Raw genomic sequence first — 23,384 nt, 5'->3', positions numbered from 1 at the left:
CACCAAAATTGACTTGCACAACTAATTAAAAAAAATCGAAAAGGGGGGGACCCCCCCTTCACCCCCCTTACCCCGTATCCCGCGACCAGACAACTATACGTAGCACCCCTCCGCCACTGACCACGCCCCCAAATGTGTCCCCCCTACCACTGACAAGAGAGTTACGCCCTTGCATACAACACAAAATGACATATTTTTATACAGGAAGTGAAATAGATTGAAAAATCAGCCCCACCTGGTGATCAGGGGCGGCCCCAATACTTGCATGATTGATACATTTTATACATGATTAAGTAACTATTTATCTTTTCATTCGACATTTTTTTTATGAGATTCTTTTTTATTTTTATGGTGGATCCATTATCTTAAAACTATGGCACCGGGGGCGGTCAGGTGGCCGAGCAGAGATTGCGTTCGTCACCAACCCCGGAGCTGTGAGCTGGATTCGCCTGTTCGCGCGCACACACACACACACACACACACACACACACACACACACACACACCCACACACACACACACGCGTGGTACAGGCAGCCTGCTGAGGCAGCAGGGGGGGGGGGTATACAAACACAGTACAGGCACGGGGGGGGGTACACACACACACACACACACAGTACAGGCAGTATGCTGAGGCAGGGGGGTGGGAATAGACACATACAGTACAGACAGCCTGCTGAGGCGCGGGGGGGGGGGGGTATATACACACACAGTACAGGCATCCTGCTGAGGCGGGGGAGGGGGGGTATATACACACACAGTACAGACAGGGGGGCGGGGGAATAGACACATATTTGCAGGTCTGGTGGCTGGGGAGCAGCAGGAGGGGGAAGGAACTAGGGGGCTGGATGAGATGAGAGCTAGTGTGTGAGAAACGGAGGGAGCGGAGGAGATGATGCTGATGAGGGCATAGAGCGCAGGGAGGGCTACGGGAAGGGAACGTTTGCGCGCAGAGATGTCGGAAAGATTCACACAAATGTGATTAGGAGACAAGGGAGGATAATGAGGAGAGGAAGAGAGAGGGAGGGAGAACATGTATAGATCCATAGGAGGCCTGTTTGCTTTGAAGTCAGAATTAGCAGCATTGGGCGCCAACCCACACACACACACATGCACGCACGCACACACACACACACATGCACGCACGCACGCACGCACGCACGCACGCACGCACGCACACACACACACACACACACACACACACACACACACACACACACACACACACACACACACACACACACACACACACACACACACACACACACACACACATATGTAGGTTATAGTTGTTATAATAGTTAGTGGTCAGTACATGATCTCTTCCATTCCATCATGAAACACCCTTCATATACTGTACCTTCACATATACTGTACATTCACACTTAGTTTAATGTACATCCATCAAAGGGGGCCTGGATGTTTCACTATTCACAGTAACACTGACATAATGGTGGCTGCATATCCATCTTATGTTCCTTCCTGCCAGCTTGCCGCTGTTTGTAATTCCACTTCCCATGTGCGCACGGCACAATAACTATGAAGGGGTAAGCCTTCGAGGTCCGTCAATTTTGTATTAAAAATGACAAGCCACTTGTTCTTTTTCTTCAATTATCTCGCGGCGGGGAGAATTGATTAGCATAGCAGTTTTGTCCACATATGTAAATGTATTGTTATTTGGTTTGGGGATATCCACAGTAGCATATTCACTGTCAAGTTCAGCAACAGAAAATAGAACAGCAACAGCAGAAGTGGGACAAAATAAGGTGAATAACATACTGGCAACAGTATTACTGGATGGACATTTCATCACTATTAAACTTGCGCTTAGTATTAAAACCCAATTTCTTAATTTGTCCTTGCCATATAGAGTCTTGAATCCTTTAAGTCTTTTCCAGATTGGCTTTTGTTTTGAGAGTGTACGATGTCTCGTTCACAGCAGCCTTGCTGGCGGAAATTGGAGATGTTTAAGCTTGTGAGATTAATATGATGTAAATGTTGTGGTACATATTTTGAACATCCCCATAAACCTATTGACCCCTCAAACCCCTGGTTTCTGCTGCTATATGAATGGATATGAAATTCCACTGAGAAACCCTTTAAAATCTTAAATATGCTCCTCAAAACTTTTCTTGCTGCATAGTGACATTAAACCATCCATAGCTTCCGTCTGGACAAGCTTGCCCAAACACAGTGTTATCCATACATATACCATAAAAAACCCTTATGCTCTTCCCATATGATGTCAGGAAGAACCATTTCTAGACAACCTGCCAACATTTTCACCAACACATCCACACTGAGGAGGCATAATGGCCTGAAGAGCCCACAGGAAGTTTAAGCCTGAGTGGGTGGTACAGTAGTCTACCTTGTTCAAGAAACTCATTATATACACCCAAGAGAAGTGGGGCTAATTTATCACAAATTGGGTAACCATCCAGGCGTCATTGCTTTCACTGCTTTCATTGCTTCATTTAAATTTAGTGGTGACTCCAAATCGTCTGCAGCAATTGTCTAAACTGTCAGCTAATTGGTCCATAATGATGGTGTCAGCAGGGGACGCTGACTTATAGAGAGTGGAATAAAATGATACGAACACAGCGTTAACCCTTTCACTACCACACTACCAAAGGGTTAACCCTTTCACTGCAACAATACAGAAGGTTAACCCTTTCACTACCACACGACAAAGGGTTAACCCTTTAACAACCACACTACAGAAGGCTAACCTTTCACTACCACACTACAGAAGGCTAACCTTTCACTACCACACTACAGAAGGTTAACCTTTCACTACCACACTACAGACGGTTAACGGGGGGGTCCTTGAAATCCGACGAGAGGCAGCCTGACGCTTCAGTTCAAATCAAATCAAATCAAATCAAATTTATTTGTAAAGCCCGCAATCACACGTTAATGTCCCCATGGGCTGGACAAGTCTTCTTTAAACAAGTAAAGAAGAAACATCACAATAAATCAAGAACAAAAAAAAACATCATGAAATCCAAAACAACACTCCCAGACATACCCCAGCGAAGGTAAGGCAAAACTCACTAAAAACCTAGCAATAGGAAAAAAGCACCACAGGCAAAGTGGAGGAGAGAAACCTTAAAAGGTCCCCCTTCTTGGATGTCGGTGATAGTAGTGATGCTAAGGATGATCGATGGGTGGAGAATAAAACAGGTGAAATAGTTGGCATCTATGAACATATACGTGTAATAAAAAGTTGATGGGCAAGTAGGCGGTCTTGCCTTTTCACCACATAGTAATTCCCAATTCGATTGTAAAAGCATATGTTCTCCCTGTTTGGTTGAGAGCTTAGTTTGAATTTAGTTTGTAAACGCATGCGCACAATTCAGGGCGAGGGTTGGCGGTATATCTGTGATCTAATTTGATCACATTTTTTATTCCACTATATGTATTTAGATTAGCGGCGTATGAGATAATTTGGCCCCTGACGTAGGCTTTCAAGGATTCACAAATTAAAGAATGTGAGGTGGAATCAGTCGATAGAGGAGGATAAATTATATAATCACAAAAGGTTTTATCTGAAAGAAGGAGAAAGTCAAACCTCAAGGGAGGACGAGGGAGTAAGAGTGAGAACTCTTTCACGTTGGGGTTATAAAATCTCCACGGGAAGACTCATTGATAGCCTGTTTGCAAGTCATGGATTGTCAAATTGGGGGCATGTACATTTACTAACAATACTGCCGTTTGAAAAAATAAACCTGTGACAATTAAATATCTCCCACTAGGGTCTGCAATAGTATTTGTAGGGATACATCGGATTTTCTTATGGATCAGTATAGCGCCCCTGGCTTCAGAGTTCAAAAGTGGAGTGGAAAACTTGATCGACCCATGATTTGTGCAACCTAAAATGATCTCTGTCTGTTTTAAGATGTGTGAGATGTTTCGCCTGGCGTCCCATTCCCTTCACATTCCACAAGAGGTATCTCAAGTTTCAAGTTTCAAGTTTCTTTAATAGTTGTCATACAGAAGTACAGAATACTTTTGTACAAAATGCTTCTTACTGTTGCGCTCCAGAGACTGTGCATGACAAGATAAGTATGAAATAAAAACATAGTAAAAATTAGAAGAAAAAAAAGAGGTCACAGTGTTCAGTTTAGACATATGTACAATGTTCGTAGACGTAGTTACCATACAATATACAATACTGTGCAGTGTACTAATATACAATACTATATAGTGCAAGGCATAAATGGACGAGGTGCAGTTTAGGTACAATTCACAGTAGGTGTACGAGTTGTAGTGCAAATCCTTTATCAATAAATATAAAGTGTAAGTGTGTTTGTGTGATCTAAAGTGTGGAGAGTGGGTGCTGCAGTGTGTTGTTTGTTTGAGTGAGTGTGTGTGTGCGTGTGGGTGTGTGTGCTGTGTGCATTTGATGGTTGTTGCATAGTGATTATTGTTCGTTTAGCGATTATTGTTCGTTTAGCAGCCTGATGGCCTGGGGATAGAAGCTCCTTCTGAGTCTTTCTGTGCTCGCCATAAGACTCCGGTATCGCTTGCCTGACGGCAGCAGTTCAAAGAGGCAGTTGTTCGGGTGGCTCGAGTCCTTAATAATTCTCTTAGCCTTCCCCTTGCACCGCTTGTTGTAAATGTTCTGGAGGGTGGGAAGCCCCCCTCTAATTGTGCGTTCGGCTGAACGTGTCACTCTTTGTAGTCTGCTACGGTCTTGTGCAGTGCTATTCCCAAACCAGGAGGTGATGTTGCCGGTCAGGATGCTCTCTATTGTACATGAGTAGAAGTTCCTAAGGATCTTCTGACTGACTTGGAACTTCCTTAGGCGCCTGAGGAAGTAGAGGCGTTGTCGTGCCTTCTTCACAACACTGTCAATGTGTGTGGTCCATGTCAAGTCCTCGGATATGTGGGCTCCGAGGTACTTGAAACTGTTCACTCTCTCAACTGGTGCCCCGTCGATGCTGAGGGGGCTGTAGTCCTTGACCCCCGACCTCCTGAAGTCCACAATCATCTCTTTTGTTTTGCTGATAGTGGAGCCAGTTCCGGGAAGACCTAAGACAATTATATTATTAGCCATTCATATCAAAGAGAACATAAAAATGATAGTCACGCTGGAAACAAAATTGTTAGGGTTTGAACCGACCTCAATCGCACGGCACAGACAGGAAGTTCAGAGTTAGCCAAATACTAGGGCGTATTTATTTACAGAGTCACAAAGGGGTAAAGTAACAATTATGAAACAACAAGGGAGACTGCCATCGGCAGAGTTCTCTGCGGCTCTGCAGATCCTCCTGGTGATAGCAGTGGGGAATCGGTATTTGACGTTGTAGCGGCTCTGCAGATACTCCCAGCTTTAACTCGAGGTGGAAAACGGAGATAGAGAGAGATATCAATAACAGTCCAACGAAACACAGAGGCAGTGTGGTTCCCTGCTCCCTTAGCTGTGTCCAGAACCAATGAACAGTAACAATCTTCAGTGTTCTCCACAACACACAAGTTAGCTGAGTTTAGTGTAAACAGAAATGATATCTTCAGTGTCTCTTCAAAACACACACTTCAACTGAGTCCAGTGCAAGCAAAAATGATAATCTTCGGTGTTCGTCACACACACAGACAGAATAATCCAGAGGGGTTTGGTTCCAACTCACCCAAGCGCAAACGTGTAAAGCGGGTAAACGAGGCGCAGCTCCAAAGGTTCTCATCAGCGGATCTCCACAGAAAGTCCTGGAGGGAAAGAAGACGATGCACAGCAACGGGGAAAAAGCAGGCAAAAGCAGTTGTATTCCAAAACGACCCGACATCGATTGAAGGGAAGTCCCAGTATAAAAAGCCTCTGGGGCGCTAATCAAAAACTATGACAGGTGCGTGCTGGAATTGATACTTGCTCCAAAAGCGTGTGGCGGGGAATGCACCAATCAACACAGCACCTTAAAGGAGCGGAGCGTGTGGCGGGGAATGCATCAATCAACACAGTACCTTAAAGGAGCAGAGCGTGTGGCGGGGAATGAACCAATCATCACAGTACCTTAAGAAGCCTGTGGCGGGGAATGAACCAATCCTCACAAAAATAGAGAATTTGACGCCTTTCTCTTACAGGTTGCGTTTGACGGTGGCAAATGCAGTATGTTTCTTGGCAACCTCTGTTGTCATGTCAGGAAAGACATAGACATTGTAGCCTCTGTATTTGAGTTGGTGTTGATATCCCCTCTGGTGCCTCCAGAACTTATTCTCACGAAAGTAATGGAATCTGACAATAAACACCATCGGCCTGGTGTTAGACCAAACTGATGACAAAGGGTTTCCCGGCCTTTGCAGTGATGGTGCCGACACTGGAATAAGCTCCCTTTCAACATTTAGTCTGCCAACACCTTACAGATTTTAAGGCCTTGCTTAAAACCCACCTTTTCGCTCTAGAGGATCATTGAGTTACTTTGCTGTTGTGTTGTGCGTCTGAGGTGTACTTATGTTCTCTGTCTGTCCGTCTGCCTGGTTCCCTGTCTTCATTGTCCTGTCTATTTCTTCTTTATTTTCCCCGGGCTGCGCCTGGGACCGATGTAAAAGTTGGCTGGGGGGGCGCAATATAAATGAAAATATCATATCATATCATCAGCACAGATCAGGACAGAGTTTAACTAGTATCTACTATGTTGTGCAGGGATATAAATTTGTCTCTGCTGAAAGCGCCGAGCCGGCATGAAAAGCAATGTAATAAGTGTAGGGTTGTTTCGAAAACAAAGATTGAGTATTTCCCGGATTAAATTTGAGGTACAATCTTAGGTTTTGATATAATCAAATAACCCAGGCGTGCACTCAACCTGCATCCTTCTCCCTACTGTACATGCTAAACTGGAAGTCTCATTTCCTTCTCTGATTTGAGAGCGAGATGCATTTTTCACGTCTGATCTTGCTCTTTCCATAAAATGTGGAAAATGACAAGCGCCTTCTCAGCTCCATGAGTTATGATTTGCCATGCTGTATGGCACCTATTCTGCCTGACATACAGCTCCATTAACATTATGGATCCAGTACAGACCTGACTTGATTTGGCGTAGGCACAAGAAATATTTCAAAGCTCGCTGTACGATGTATACAGAAATTAGGAGGGGTGTCACGATTTCAATTCTGAGTCAAGAATCGATCAAAATGTGTTACATTTGGACCTTTGAACTCACAAGCAGGTTCGCGATTCTCCCAGTATTATTTCCTCTCCACCCTCGCCTGCTTGCCCACATCTGAAGGGGGGGAAATATAATTTAAAAGAAGACACAGTGTAGCTGCTACTGTAGGTAACATTAGCTTACCGGTAGCCTGCAGTTATTTTCCAGACACCATGGCCAAATTGGCCTTGTCAGAGTCCAAGATGAAACAGAACTGGAAAATCCTCCTGCATCCCTCAAGTCACCGGTGTGGCAACATTTGAGTTATATAAACAACGAGACCGCGCCAAGTCCATCATCGATATCCTCTATTTTTGTATTGATATTATGTCTGTCCAGGGCCCCGTTCCCCGTACCTGGTTCAACTAAGTCGATCAAGATGTCATTATCCAGATTCAGTTAACCCGATGTTTGAAGCCGGGATTTTCCTGTTCCTCGAAGGTGGATTCAGTCTCGTTAACTCAAGCCAGACTTGAGACCCAGGATAAATGCGCGCGGCCGCTCCAGTTGAAAAGCCAGCACGTATCGAGAGCAGAGATCCTGATTCTCTAGCGGCATTGATTGATTAATTGATTTAAAACTTTATTAACATATTGCAGTACGGCTCAATCGCCTCGCCGACAAGTTAAATGCGTTATCTATAGGCTAATTTTAAGTCCCTCATTACCTCAATCAATCAGATTATATTTCTTTAAACTTGCCTGCTGGATTGAATAATCAAATGAGATCTTGCTAGCGAAAATAATTAGTTAAACTGTTATACAGGATAACGATACGGCTCTCTTCCCATTGATTGATGTATGGTCGATCTTTTACTTATCTCCACTGTGGTGTAACGGGTTCTTCTTTTGACTTTCACGCAGACGACCGGGGTTCGAAACCTAGTCTTCCCCTTCTTTTTGCGATGTAGGAATAATTCAATTTGGTGCACGTTGAGAGCTATATAAAGAATGACATCCTCAATGCATGTAGATTTATAATATTTTAACTTAAAATTAGGCTACTTTGGCGTATAATCATTAATATTATATTCCAAAAAATTATATTGGAAACACGGGGTTTCGAACACCGGTCGCTGGGTTGGCAGGATTGAGCACTACCGCTGCGCCACTGTGCCAGATGGGATAAATTCATTGTTTATACATTAATGAACGAGAGACCCGTGTTTAGAATATCCTTTATTTTGAATGAAGTTTTATCTCTTTATCCTCATTCATTAATGTGACGATAACGGCTCATTCAATTTCTCAAATCCGTCAAACAGCGCATCTCATCAGACATCTTAATCCCGGTTACAATTAAAATAACCACATAATGTGTACATCGCACCCCGAGCGCCACGGTATATATAACGTGCATTATTTAGGACAAAGTGAATTTAGTATCAGCATTTCGGGTCTATTTTACATTTCAAAAGCCCCCTCTGGAAGAATGGAGCACAAAAACGTAATTCAGAATGGTATAATGCAGATCGTAGACTGTGGGAATAATTTCAGGAAACGGGCTGTCACTTCTTTGCGGGAGCGTGGCGATGGTTGATCCGGCTAACTTGAACTTAAACCCTGCTTTCGACCAGGCTCAAACTTTTGGATCTGTTGTCATGGTGATTTGGACAATCCAGGTACGGGGAACCGGAAAGTCCGGCTTAAGTCAGACTTCACCGAAAGTTATCCGGCTAACTCAGTTATCCAGGTACGGGGAACGGGGCGCAGGTCAGCATAAAGGAAGCATTTCCAAACAAAACTGCTTTATCAACATAAATAACTCCTCATTCGGTTAGCAAGGCTCTTCACCCTCTACTCTCATCGTAAACGACTAAACAGGAAGTGACAGGGTTTATGGGAGAATTATCGTGCTAATTAGGCTACCATTTTTTAAGCCATGGTCTCATTTGTTTACTGTAATCATACCAAGGTATCACAATCTGACAATGATATATTTTGTTGAAGATGCTCCTTAAAGTGGAGATGAAGCAGTGAGCAATGTGATCCTAGTTTGTTTGTTGTGTACCTTGTGTAAGACAGGGTTCTATAATCAAATGTGAAATCTATCTTATTTGTCTGAAAAATCAAATATAATATCCCTGTTTTCAACATGGGCGCCGCCATTTTGTTGCTGACGTCATGGCTGACGTCATGCCGATGGTTTGGTGTATACACTGCTGGTTAGCTGCCTATAGTGAATGGGTCAGTCAGTAAATAAAATGTTGCCTACAAAACAACGGGACCGCGGTGGTTCTGTTTGTATTGCTCCTGGCTGTTCAAACAAATTTTACCATGTGAGAGAGAGGAAAGTTGGTTAATTTCCACAAACTACCAGTGCAAAAAACAGTGTTGTTGGCACGTTGGCTCAGGCTGGCTGCACTCAGGCGAACACTTCATTGCCTCGGATTATGTTGTTGGGGTGGGATGTTTGTCCAGAAGACCACTAATCAGCTGAAGCCTGATGCGGTTCCCTCGGTCTTCGACAGACAGACCGGCGTTAGCTCTCGGGAGCGATCGCTAGTTGGCACCAGCCGGCGACCGGCGTTAGCAACCGGGAGCGATCGCTAGCTAGTTAGCACCAGCCGGGGACCGGCGTTAGCAACCGGGAGCGTCGCGGAGCATTCAGCCTGCTGGCTACCTAGACCCACTTCAACCAGCCGAGCGTCGGGAGCTCCAGCAGCTTGTCGATGTGCTAATAGCCTGGAGCCAGCTACCGTTAGCTTGCAGAGGCTCCAGCACACCGACAAGCTGTGTAGCCAGCTACCGTTAGCGTGCAGAGGCTCCAGCACACCGACAAGCTGTGTAGCCAGCTACCGTTAGCTTGCAGAGGCTCCAGCACACCGACAAGCTGTGTAGCCAGCTACCGTTAGCTTGCAGAGGCTCCAGCACACCGACAAGCTGTGTAGCCAGCTACCGTTAGCTTGCAGAGGCTCCAGCACACCGACAAGCTGTGTAGCCAGCTACCGTTAGCTTGCAGAGGCTCCAGCACACCGACAAGCTGTGTAGCCAGCTACCGTTAGCTTGCAGAGGTTCCAGCACACCGACAAGCTGTGTAGCCAGCTACCGTTAGCTTGCAGAGGCTCCAGCACACCGACAAGCTGTGTAGCCAGCTACCGTTAGCTTGCAGAGGCTCCAGCACACCGACAAGCTGTGTAGCCAGCTACCGTTAGCTTGCAGAGGCTCCAGCACACCGACAAGCTGTTTAGCCAGCTACCGTTAGCTTGCAGAGGCTATTAGCACACCGACAAGCTGTGTAGCCAGCAGGCTGAATGCTCCGCGACGCTGGTTGAAGTGGATCTAGGTAGCCAGCAGGCTGAATGCTCCGCGACGCTCCCGGTTGCTAACGCCGGTCGCCGGCTGGTGCCAACTAGCTAGCGATCGCTCCCGAGAGCTAACGCCGGTCTGTCTGTCGAAGACCGAGGGAACCGCGTCCGGCTTCAGCTGATTAGTGGTCTTCTGGACAAACATCCCACCCCAACAACATAATCCGAGGCAATGAAGTGTTCTCTGCATATCCTCCTTCCCTGTCCAACAGGCTGGTCGCGCCGCCTGAGTGCAGCCAGCCTGAGCCAACGTGCCAACAACACTGTTTTTTTCACTGGTAGTTTGTGGAAATTAACCAACTTTCCTCTCTCTCACATGGTAAAATTAGTTTGAACAGCCAGGAGCAATACAAACAGAACCACCGCGGTCCCGTTGTTTTGTAGGCAACATTTTATTTACTGACTGACCCATTCACTATAGGCAGTGTACCAGCAGTGTATACACCAAACCATCGGCATGACGTCAGCAACAAAATGGCCGCGCCCATAATGCTAAATGCTTCAGAAATGCACACAACAAATCGTTTTTTCTTAGAAACTGCTTATTTTTATAACGTGATTTCTTCTGTGGCTTATCTAAATACTAATGTGATGCTATGAATATGTATTTATCGCACTGCTTCATCTCCACTTTAAATATATAAATATATCCTAAATATATCTTTTTAAAGAATTTGAAAATGCAAATGACAGTTGCCAGGGCATAAAATCAATGATCCGTTGACCTTTACAAATCAAGACTTGATAGTCTGACAACGGCATAGCCATCAGTGGTGGGGAAAAAAAGAATGTTCAAAAATCGAATAGAATCGTGACCTCAAAATTTAAAGTTGAATGGAATCGATAGTCTAATATTACCAGATGCCCTTCTTCACCCATGTGAGCAGCTTCAAGAGGCATCTCCGTTTCTTCTCCTCCCTACTGAGCACGCCCCCCACTCTATTTTCCTTCATCTTCCTTTTCCCCCCTTTTTTTCCCTCTCTTTCTTTTTCCTTTTTTTCTCTGTTCTCGTTTGCTCAGTTCAGGTGCTCACGGGGGCAGGGTGGGCTGGTGTGGGAGGGAATCGTGGGGGGGGGAGGGCGGGCATATGTATGTTTGTTTTTGTCGTTGTCATTTGCTCGTGGCGTTTAAAGTAAAATAAGAATGATGTTTGCAAAAGAAAAAAAAACACATTTGATGTGTGCGAGAGATGGTTCTGCCAAAACCGATCGACGCTTTGACGGTGTTGCTCCCGTGAGGGAACGCATGTCATCGCTCAAATATGTGGGAGGCAAAGTGAACGGAGAACAGCGGGGGGCGCTGGAGAGGTTAGAGCAGCTCGACGCCGCCGCGCTGTTTGTTTTAATAAAGCCTTGTGCTCTCACTCATCTCACAAGGCAGGCTCATATATATATATATATACGCCACATTGCTCACATACAGGCCACGTTATATAAGGCTCAAGCTGAACTACCTATGGTGCAACATAGGCCTTTCTCCTTACATTTCTCCTTACATCTTTATCCCACGTGGCTCTCAAAGAGCATATGTGATCGGTGTGAAAGATCACAGTGATATTTTGAGTTGTTGTAGTCAGATGAAGAAGGAGAAGAAGGAAAAATAGGATCTTTGAATTGATGTTCAAAGGGTTTTAATAACACAGAGGGGTCAAAACACCAGGAGATCAATTAGCGAAGCAGACAAAAACTGACAGGGATCAGGCAGGAATCAGTCCAGAGGCCAAGGCATAAGCAGAGGATCAAAAACAGAGAATGTCATACTGTAGCAATAGAGTATCGACAGAAATAATATTGCATGCTGCAATCTGACAACTGGTAAGGTAAGGCTGGTATGAATGCAGGGGATCTGATGAGGGGATGGGGAACAGTTGAGCGGCTGGGTAGGGTAGAGTTATGTGATGATAGGTTTATTGCAGGGCAGAGTTAGGTGATGCTAGGTTTACTGCAGGGCAGAGTTAGGTGATGCTAGGTTTACTGCAGGGCAGAGTTAGGTGATGCTAGGTTTACTGCAGGGCAGAGTTACGTGATGCTAGGTTTACTGCAGGGCAGATTTAGATGGTGGGTAGGGCTACTGCAAGGCAGAGTTAGGTGATGCTAGGTTTACTGCAGGGCAGAGTTAGGTGATGCTAGGTTTACTGCAAGGCAGAGTTAGGTGATGCTAGGTTTACAGCAGGGCAGAGTTAGGTGATGGGTAGGACTACTGCAAGGCAGAATTAGGTGATGCTAGGTTTACTGCAGGGCAGAGTTAGGTGATGGGTAGGACTACTGCAGGGCAGAGTTAGGTGATGGGTAGGACTACTACAGGGCTGAGTTAGATGGTGGGTAGATGTACTGCAGTAGGGCAGAGTCAGTTGATGGGTAGGACTACTGCAGCAGGGCAGAGTCAGTTGATGGGTAGGACTACTGCAGGGCAGAGTTATATGGTGGGTAGGACTACTGCAGGGCAGAGTTAGATGGTGGGTAGGACTACTACTGCAGGGCAGAGTCAGGTGATGGGTAGGACTACTGCAGGGCAGAGTTAGATGGTGGGTAGATTTACTGCAGGGCAGAGTTAGATGATGGGTAGGACTACTGCAGGGCAGAGTTAGTTGATGGGTAGGACTACTGCAGGGCAGAGTTAGTTGATGGGTGGAACTACTACTGCACGGCAGAGTCCGGTGATGGGTAGGACCACTGTTGGAAGTAGCAGGATCTGAAATGACAAAACAATAAGGGAAATTGCCAAGGGCAGAGACACTTACTGAATGACTAAAATAAAAAGAGACCAGGAAGCAATTTAGTTACCAACATTTCAGCCTTCGGTACCCAAACTAACTCCAAGCCACAATGAAACTACTAACAACTAACGTGTACCCTTCCCCCTCCCTAATTTACCCCCCCCCCCCCCCATCCCTCCTCTCCTCTCCTGCCCCCCCCCCCCCCCCCAACTCCTAGGTGCAGGATGCAGTGCGCTGTCGGATGGGGGGATGCAAAGACGACAGTGAGAACTCACCAGACTCTTGCAAGAATGGACCGGTGCAAATCATGGTGAATAGCAGTCCATTCCATCCCATTGTGGAACCCATATCCCATATGTTGACCGGGGGGGGGGTTCTCCAAACTGACTGCACTGTCAAAAGATAAAGCATGATGCCCATACTATAAGCCTCTCTAGAAACTGTCTTGTTTAATTATTTAGCATGATACCCCTCTCGAGAAACTCGTTTATTTTCTCTAAAATTAATACATTATCTCATTCCACATATTGATGTCAATTGACTTATCTCAAGCCCAGCCCTCTTTTCTTCAATCGAATCAAAACTTTCTTTTTCATGAAAAAGGGGCAGGGTTTGAGGTAAATTACCGGTATGTTACTAACTTTTTTTCCTTCCAACTCTGAAAATAACCCGCCACGCAGTGCCATAGTGGTCTCAAGACAGCTGGTTTCAAGACATAAGAAGTCGCTTGACAACAACAACGCGATAATGACACAAGCGACAGCGAAGGAAGTCGCAACAACGACAAGAAGTTGCCACTGCCGTCGAGACGGGGAGCCCTTATTGTTCTTAAGCTCCCGTGCATGATCAGCGAAGCGGACGACGCAGCACTTTTGTTTACCCAAAACCTCATCGTCATTCAAAGAGCGTGACACTCACGTGAGGTTATTTTGTTTTGAAAAGAGGCTAATAGCGTGATAAATCATAGAGACTTGAACCGGCGTGCCAATGTCACCGCAGACACACACCGCCGCTGCAGAGTTACACTGCTACTCTCACCTCCACGTTCCCTTTTATTTCTCCTCTAGACTCATTTTCAGTAACGACTTTGTTCTGCCGTTCACAACTCCGAGGTTGTGGCCGTTTGACACTGGGGTGATCAACCAGTGCAGGGGAATAATCACCGTCTTTCACTATTGTGTACTATGCTACTGTGTCTATACTACTATCTACTTTGCACTGTGCTAATATGCCTGTACTAATACCCGCTATGCTAATATGTCTATTAGGGTCGGGTACCGTTCACATTTTTAACCGATACCGGTACCTACCAGTACCAGTTCCTGGAATTAGGTATCGGTACCCAGCGGTACTTAACTCTCTCTGTAATAACAAAACTGTATTTCAGTTGTAAAAAACGTCCAAACATCTCAATTTCAACATTATTTATTTAGAACATATTGTTAATGATGTAGCACACCACACAAAATAAATGCCATGATCATGTATTATGTTTTTAAATGTTTAAATATCAACATTATCTGGCCATCCTCAGTAAATCTGACCTTGTCTGGTCTTTCCAAAAACCCAAGAGATGGGACAGTAATATATATATTTGTGGAAAAGGTTCCCTCTTGTCTAGTATATTACACTCTTATTATGCTAAACATGTAAAGGTACAGAAATATGTTACCGATTGATCTAGTATGAATCGGTAGTACCGATGTAATTCGGTCGGTAGCAACCCTTAAAAGTACAGAGTTCGGTATCCAACCCTAATGTCTATACTAATATGCACTCAGAGTAAAGCACTCAAGTTCGGCACTGCTAGACGAACAATATCACTTACCCTTAGCAGCCAGAGGTGTACCCCCTCCCGCTGATAAAAGCATCAGCTTCTATGAGGGTATTGTTGTGATTTTATTTTTTTTGTTTTTGATTTACTTTTCATGTAACTTAGAGGACTTTCAACTTGGACACACTTTATACAAAGAGGTAGCATGGATTTGTCACGGCAGATTGTGGGAATCAGAACCCTTGACACTTGTTATACACTATTATGAATGTATCATAAAAGGGCTCATAGTATAGTTAAACGTCGAGAGCAACAGGTAAGAATGTGCAAGAGTGTGTCATCTGGCATCGACGTCCTCCATGACACCTTCTGACCGCTTGCCCCTCTTCTCACGCCTTTCCTTCACAACTCTCTCCGTCACATGTGTCCCCTCCATCAGAAGTGTCGTAACATGAGCTACTGCGGGCGCCAGTGTGGCTCCCTGCCTTACGGCACGTACCCGTTCCCGCCCGGCTGTGGCCAGTCGCCGTGCCCGCCGTCGTGTCACCAGGCGTCGTGCCAACACGGGTGCCAGCGGGCCTGTTACCACAGTCTGCCGCACAGCAACCACACCCAGGCCCTCGGCCACGACCACAGCCACGACCACAGCCCGATCCCCAACGACATCCACAACCACGGGCACCACCACGGCCACTGCCACGACCACAGCCCGATCCCCAACGATGTCCACAACCATCGCGATCACAGCCTCGTACTCAACCACATCGGCAGCCAACCAGTACGTCAGCTAGCTTAGGCGGGTCGGGACACGCTTGCTGTCCGTAGAGTCCGCAGTGCTGTAGAATGAAGGTGCAATCTGTAAAAAAGAAAAATTATCCTCAATAATTCGGCAAACATTTTAACAAAGTATATTCTAATGAAGGTGGGTACAGTTTGCACCTTTAAAGGGGTGCTTCGCCAAAAGACAATGCTGATTTATTTTGCACGTAATCTCACGCACACACAGTTTCGCACACATTAGTTTCGTTGTTCAGATGAGTTTGAATGTCGCCAATGGTGATGCCATCGGGGACATTGAATCCTTGTGCTGTGTCAATTACAGCTCCTTGAAATGATACGGTAGCAGTCCCTATAAGATAGGTATTGCTATTTTTTTTCATTTCATGGAGCTGTAATTAACACGACAACACAAGGATTCAATCACTGGTGGCCATATTCAAACGCATTTACTCTCAATAACTGAAAAACGAAATGAATGCGTGAACGTTTTTGAGTTTTTCGACGTGTGGAAGATTGTATGCCAAATAAATCAGCATGGTTTCCCGGTGACGTGCCCCTTTAAGTCTTAGCAGTAGCAGATATGTAGCCGTGACCAGTTCCCTCCCCAGTAGCCCCCGCTGTAACTAGACGTGAAAGTGTTGCTTAGAATTTGTAGCATATCCATAGCCGTCCGTGTTATACGGGAGGGGGTTGTTTGGTTCCTTATGAATTATGCAGGGTGATGTTTGGAACGCGGCTGTTAGCACTTTGGTGTAATAAGGACAGCTTTCCCCCTGGTCTTTTTACAGAACATAGAGAATTATGATGATGACAGTGTGACCTCAGTGACGCACTGTGCTGTACTTAACCTCTGAGATCGGTGCCGAGAGAATGGACTGAGAGAGAGAGAGAGAGAGAGAGAGAGAGAGAGAGAGAGAGAGAGAGAGAGAGAGAGAGAGAGAGAGAGAGAGAGAGAGAGAGAGAGAGAGAGAGAGAGAGAGAGAGAGAGAGAGAGATGTATTCCATACTCATCTGTCTGCATAGTGCAGGCCGGCTTGCGGTGCTGCGGGTGATTTGTGTGCTAAGAGCTTTCCTCCCCACAGAGACCTTTGCACATTCCTTTCACCCCCCTTCCTTCCTCTCTCCCTGCCTCTGTGTCGTGCCCCAAAATGTTGTGTCTAAAATCTGTCGTTTATTCTCCCAAACAAGGCCTTTTATATGTGGATTCCGGGGAGGGGGGTAGAGAGGCTCTGTCGTGAGGGAGGAAGGGAACCAGAGCAGCCTGGCAATAAGCTTTACATTCATGGGAAATGCTTTGGAAGCTTGAATAGTGGCCATTTTGGAAAACAAAAACAGGGAACTCTGTTTGGATTTATTATTATTAATAATAATAATAATAATAATAATAATAATAATAATAATAATAATAATAATAATAATAATAATAATAATAATAATAATAATAATAATAATAATAATAATAATAATAATAATAATAATAATAATAATAATAATAATAATAATAATAATAATAATAATAATAATAATAATAATAATAATAATAATAATAATAATAATAATAATAATAATAATAATAATAATAATAATAATAATAATAATAATGATACTAATAATAATACTAATAATAAACTGTATTTGTATAGCACCTTTCATACAAGAATTGCAGCCCAAAGTGCTTCACAGCAGTAAAAAAATATTAAAGGCAATGCAGAGAATAAGAGAAAGGGTAAAAGCAATGCAGCTAATTGACTCACACAGTTTAATTAGCAGCAATGCAGCTAATGCAAATATTGACTCACACGGTTTAAAACCTGAGTCTTCCCCGTTAGATGGTCATGAAACACTTTTGAAGTTACATGATTTATTTTGTCCATTTTTATTGATTCACGTCAGTGTCATGTGTTCCAGAGTCCTAAAGAATCCTATTGATTGCAAAATATAGTCATATTGTTTCAAGTTTCTTTATTAGTTGTCATACAGAAATACAGATACTTTTGTATGAAATGCTTATTTCTGTTTTGCTCCTGAGAGTGTGCTAGATAAAAAAAAAATAGTATAAAGTAAGTATAATATAAGTATAAAATAGAAAGTCAAGTATGTAACAAGTGTAAACAAAAAAAATGCAATATACATATATACAGTATATACAATGCAGAAGGTAACTGAGTTACAACAATATAGCTTAGCTTGTGTTGCCACCTTGTGGTGGTGAGGTGCAATGAGGTATGAGATGATGTGCAAATATCTTACCATATAAATATAAAGTGTGTTAAGTGTCTAAAGTGAGTAAAGTGGGTGCTACAGTGAGTTGTTTATTTAAAGTGAGTGTGTATGTGTGGATGTGTGTGCTGTGGGTGTATTTGATGGTTTGTTACATAGTGTTATTGTTCATTGAGCATCCTGATGGCCTGGGGATAGAAGCTCCTTCTGAGTCTCTCTGTGCTTGCCATGAGACTCCGGTATCACTTGCCTGACCGCAGCAGTTCAAAGAGGCAGTTGTTTGGGTGGCTAGGGTCTTTGATTATTCTCTTAGCCTTACCCATGCAGCGCTTGTTGTAAATGTCTTGGAGAGTGGGAAGCCCACCTCCAATTGTGCGTTCGGCTGAACGGGCCGCTCTCTATAGTCTGCTACGGTCTTGTGCAGTGCTATTCCCAAACCAGGAGGTGATATTGCCAGTCAGGATGCTTTCTATTGTGCATGAGTAGAAGTTCTTGAGGATCTTCGGACTCACTTGGAACTTCCCTAGGCGCCTAAGGTAGTAGAGGCGTTGCCGTGCCTTCTTGATAACACTGTCAATGTACAGTATATGTGTTATATCAGGGACACTGATGTTAGCATACTACTGTACTAGCATAAGAGCGTCACCACTGAGGTCTGGAGAAGTGAGTGGTTGAGAGTAGATGAGCACCATTTGGACCCCCCCCCCCTAATTCTATTTATGAATTAGTGTTAGCTAGGAAACGATGCAACTGTTTCTGTCTGTCTCACACGGCGGCCGACGGCTCCATTGCTGTGTGCCACGATGTCTTTGTGTCTCATAATGACAGTGAGGTAATGAGGCATATGTCCTCGTGTACCTGGGAGAGCTGCACATTATCCACCTCCGCGCCGTCGAAAAGCCTCGCTTTGGACTCACTGAGGCAAAGTGAAATTCGACATCAGAGGAGAAAAAAAAATAAACGAAATGTCAAGCATGTGAAGACATTAAGATAATTCTCAAATTTCAAAAGCGACGTTCTTGATGCGAGAAGGTTCCGTGGGCGTGATATTATCTCCCATTATGGAACCATTTATCTCGGGGTGGAGGGAGAAAAGAACGTGATTCGAGACTGTGATCTGTCAAATGGGAAACATTTTCTCTCTCCTAACGTGTCTCCGACATGGTTTTTATTGTTGATAGAGGGTGTCTCCATGGAAACTGATGCTCATATTTAATATGAATATTGTAATATGGCGACTGGATATGGTATGTGAGAATATAAATCCGTATTACACTTGTGGGCTCTCTTGCTGCTAATCTGTTGCTATCATGTGATAGTATTACCTACTATCATACTGTGACACACACACACACACACACACACACACACACACACACACACACACACACACACACACACACACACACACACACACACACACACACACACACCTTACTGTATTTGTCTTTCCTCTCTTCCCACTCTCTCCCATAGACGGACTTTGAGAAGGATGTGGACTTGGCATGTCAGACAGGTAAGAGCTCTCTCTCTCTCTCTCTCTCTCTCTCTCTCTCTCTCTATCTCTCTCTCTCTCTCTCTCTCTCTCTCGTCATCTCCCCTTTGCGTCCATTTACCTTGGGATTAGCATTGCAGAGAGGATGCAGAGAGCTGTAGCGCGCCGTTGTGTATGTAAATGTGTTATGAAATATATATATATAATATATAATATATAATATACATACAGGAATAGTACAACTCTACACACTGGTGGAGGCGGCCGTGCGAGTATCGAGTACTGTCAGTCAATGTCCATTGTGAGTGTTGCATGTATTAATTCAGTGTGTGTGTGTGTGTGTGTGTGTGTGTGTGTGTGTGTGTGTGTGTGTGTGTGTGTGTGTGTGTGTGTGTGTGTGTGTGTGTGTGTGTGTGTGTGTGTGTGTGTGTGTGTGCGTGTGCGTGCGCGCGGGTCTTCACACCCAGTAGGGCAAATATAAAATATATTACTACTGACCAACTCTCCTGTGTATCAATGTATCTTTATAGTTCCAGGCTACATTCACACTGCAAGCCTTAGTGCTCAATTAAAATATATTTCTCAGATCTGGCTCTGCTCACATTATTGCTTAGATGTGGCCAAGATCAGTGTCCAGTGCAAACTGGTCACGCTCCTGAACTGACCCGCATGCGCAAATCAACAATAGTAATGATGATGGACATGGACGACACTGAAGTCACAGTTTATGGTGTAATTTATCAATTGAATGCAGGTGGAGGCCAGCCAATTAGAACACATCGTGAACAAATCTGATCTGAGTCACTTCTGACTTGGGCCACATTTGCCTGCAGTCTAAACTTAGCCATAGTTACCATAGTTACCATAGTTACCATGTTTAGTAATAGTGCCAGGTGGAGCTTAAAGGGTAAGACCCTTATGTCCTGCTCACCGATGACGCTGTCTTAACCCTTTCACTGACGCACTGCCAAACGGTTAACCCTTTCACTGCGACAATACACAGAAGGTTAACCCTTTACTATCACACTACCGATCGTAACCGTCGGTAGTGTGATAGTAAAGGGTTAACCTTCTGTAGTGTGGCAGCGAAAGAGTTAAATATTGAGTACAGTGGTGTTTTAATTCAGTCATAAATTGCCTATTGTGGAACGGTAATGTCACAAGTGTTATTTCGTCAGCTTCAGCTGTATCATTTGAATAGTTATAAGTGTTTTAGGTCACCCTCTCTAAGCACAGCCAACTCTCAGTGGGCTGAGGGGGCGTCGCCAGACACTATAGATGCTGGACTGTTACGGACTCATGGTGTAGGGGGCGGGGCCTATGTTGCCGTTGCTGGGCACCACTCAGCTAGATGTGACTGATGGGCCAATCAGAGCAGCTAGATGTGACTAATGGGCCAATCAATGCAGCTAGATGTGACTAATGAGCCAATTAGAGCAGCTATATGCGACTGATGTAATGGCTGGAATGTAAATGTGAGGATAACAGGAGGGGTAAGTGTTTGAGTTACATTGTGTAAGTTATGCTGTGTGTTTTGTAAAAAAAAACATTTATTAATCTAGAGTCACTCTTCCCCCCTTCCACCCTTGCAGAGAGAGGACACCCATGTAAGTCTGTCCCCCACCTGATCCACTGCCCACCGGACCCACTGACCACCGGACCCACTGACCACCGGACCCACTGACCACCTGACCCACTGACCACCTGATCCACTGCCCACCTGACCCACTGACCACCTGACCCACTGACCACCTGACCCACTGACCACCAGACCCACTGACCACCGGACCCACTGACCACCAGACCCACTGACCACCTGACCCACTGACCACCAGACCCACTGACCACCTGACCCACTGACCACCAGACCCACTGACCACCTGACCCACTGACCACCGGACCCACTGTCCACCGGACCCACTGACCACCGGACCCACTGACCACCTGATCCACTGACCACCAGACCCACTGACCACCAGACCCACTGACCACCAGACCCACTGACCACCGGACCCACTGACCACCAGACCCACTGACCACCTGACCCACTGACCACCAGACCCACTGACCACCTGACCCACTGACCACCGGACCCACTGACCACCAGACCCACTGACCACCGGACCCACTGACCACCAGACCCACTGACCACCTGACCCACTGACCACCAGACCCACTGACCACCTGACCCACTGACCACCGGACCCACTGACCACCTGACCCACTGACCACCGGACCCACTGTCCACCAGACCCACTGACCACCAGACCCACTGACCACCGGACCCACTGACCACCTGACCCACTGACCACCTGACCCACTGACCACCTGACCCACTGACCACCAGACCCACTGTCCACCAGACCCACTGACCACCTGACCCACTGACCACCTGACCCACTGACCACCAGACCCACTGACCACCAGACCCACTGACCACCTGACCCACTGACCACCTGACCCACTGACCACCAGACCCACTGACCACCGGACCCACTGACCACCTGACCCACTGACCACCGGACCCACTGACCAGCGCTCGGCCCAGTGCTACACCTGAATAACTCCTAGATCTTTCTCCGATCCTCCACGGTCGGCTGCAGATACCGTCTGAGCGGATGGGATGGGTCTGACGGACCATTACTCACACGCCCATCTCATCCTTTCAGATCAGTCAGGCGCCGACAGTATTATGGAAACGGAAAAAGGGGCTATAGGTGTTAATGTTTGGACTTTAAAGTCAGCAGGTGACCAGGGCCCCGGGTCCCATTCATCAACCCAATAATGTACCTTGGACTTCCATTTGTCTCTTTCACATGAAAGTCTGCGCTATGTGCTTCGGTTTGTAATGGACCTGTCTCAAACCCTGCCTCTTTTCTTGATCCTCCAATCACAACTGTCGCTTACCTCGGACAAACTTGGTTTGTCCGAGGTAAGCGACAGTTGTGATTGGAGGATCAAGAAAAGAGGGCAGGGTTTGAGACAGGTCCATTGGACTCGGGGGGCCCCCAGGATGCATTTTTTTTAAAACGTGATGGTGACTGAGCGCTGCGCCCAGCGTGGCGATGGTGTTGATGGTTTTGTTTGATTCTAATTGTTTTTGGAAAGTAGTTGTAACAGTGTTTCTTTAGCGTGTAGACATTGTCTCTCCTGGCATGCTGCACTCCCCGTGGTGTATGTTATTTTGTAAAAGCCTGATCTAGAAATGTGTCCCGTCCTTTTTATTCTTTTTCCTTTTCAAAAACAAAGTGCATGAAAGCTAACCCTAAAAGTAGTTCCTATATTCTTTTGATATTTCATTTCGTGGGAATCCAAGACACCTATACGCACACACGAATACATGTGTACACTCACGCATGCTTGCACACACGCACGCTCTCACACACACACACACACACACACACACACACACATACACATGCACAAACAAACAGTGTATCAGTCGCAGCAGGTCAGGGAATAATGAGTTCCCATGGCGACCAAGCCACGGGATGGATTTCGGCAGCAGGGGAATTCAAGTCCATTTCATTTGAAGCGCGCTGCATTTTGCACTCTAATGAAAACCCCAGCTCACCAGCGGAGGCTGAGGCGGAGGCGGAGAGAGACTTAGAGCCACACTGTCGGGGACCGAACTCATCTCAGGCCGTACGAAATCATATAAACCCCCAAAAAAATGAGAAATTTAACTTTGCTTTCGGGGGTATAATCTCTTTACGCGTGCCAGGGCCGAGCTCGCCGCCACGGCCCTTCACCGCAGACGCCGTCGAGGTCAAAGTGTTGCCCACATGCCTCCGTATCAACCATCTCCCCCCGAATTAGCCCTGCATGGGAATCAATGAAGCTGCGTTTGTTTGTGTGTGTTGCAGGATACACTGTTTTCCCTTTGACGTTTCCCATTGTCAATCTTTTATCTTTCTTTTTCTTTCTTTTATTTTACGGAGGCTTAAGGGGAAT

General features: G+C 45.5%; 1 protein-coding gene across 1 annotated transcript in view; it reads left to right on the top strand.

Annotated features, from left to right (window-relative positions):
* adgrb2 (adhesion G protein-coupled receptor B2) overlaps positions 1-23,384 on the top strand; it is a gene marked incomplete at both ends in the record, with an annotated part of 134,005 nt that overhangs the window by 84,903 nt on the left and 25,718 nt on the right. Inside the window, 4 exon segments of the mRNA XM_084311913.1 lie at positions 13,379-13,471; positions 15,375-15,713; positions 19,412-19,451; positions 23,155-23,198. Coding sequence (XP_084168039.1) covers positions 13,379-13,471; positions 15,375-15,713; positions 19,412-19,451; positions 23,155-23,198 — 516 coding nt within the window.

Source organism: Notolepis coatsorum, assembly GCF_963971535.1.
Source record: "Notolepis coatsorum genome assembly, chromosome: 4".
In the NCBI taxonomy this organism is placed as follows: Eukaryota; Metazoa; Chordata; class Actinopteri; order Aulopiformes; family Paralepididae; genus Notolepis; species Notolepis coatsorum.
This window is presented reverse-complemented; position numbering and strand designations above follow the sequence as displayed.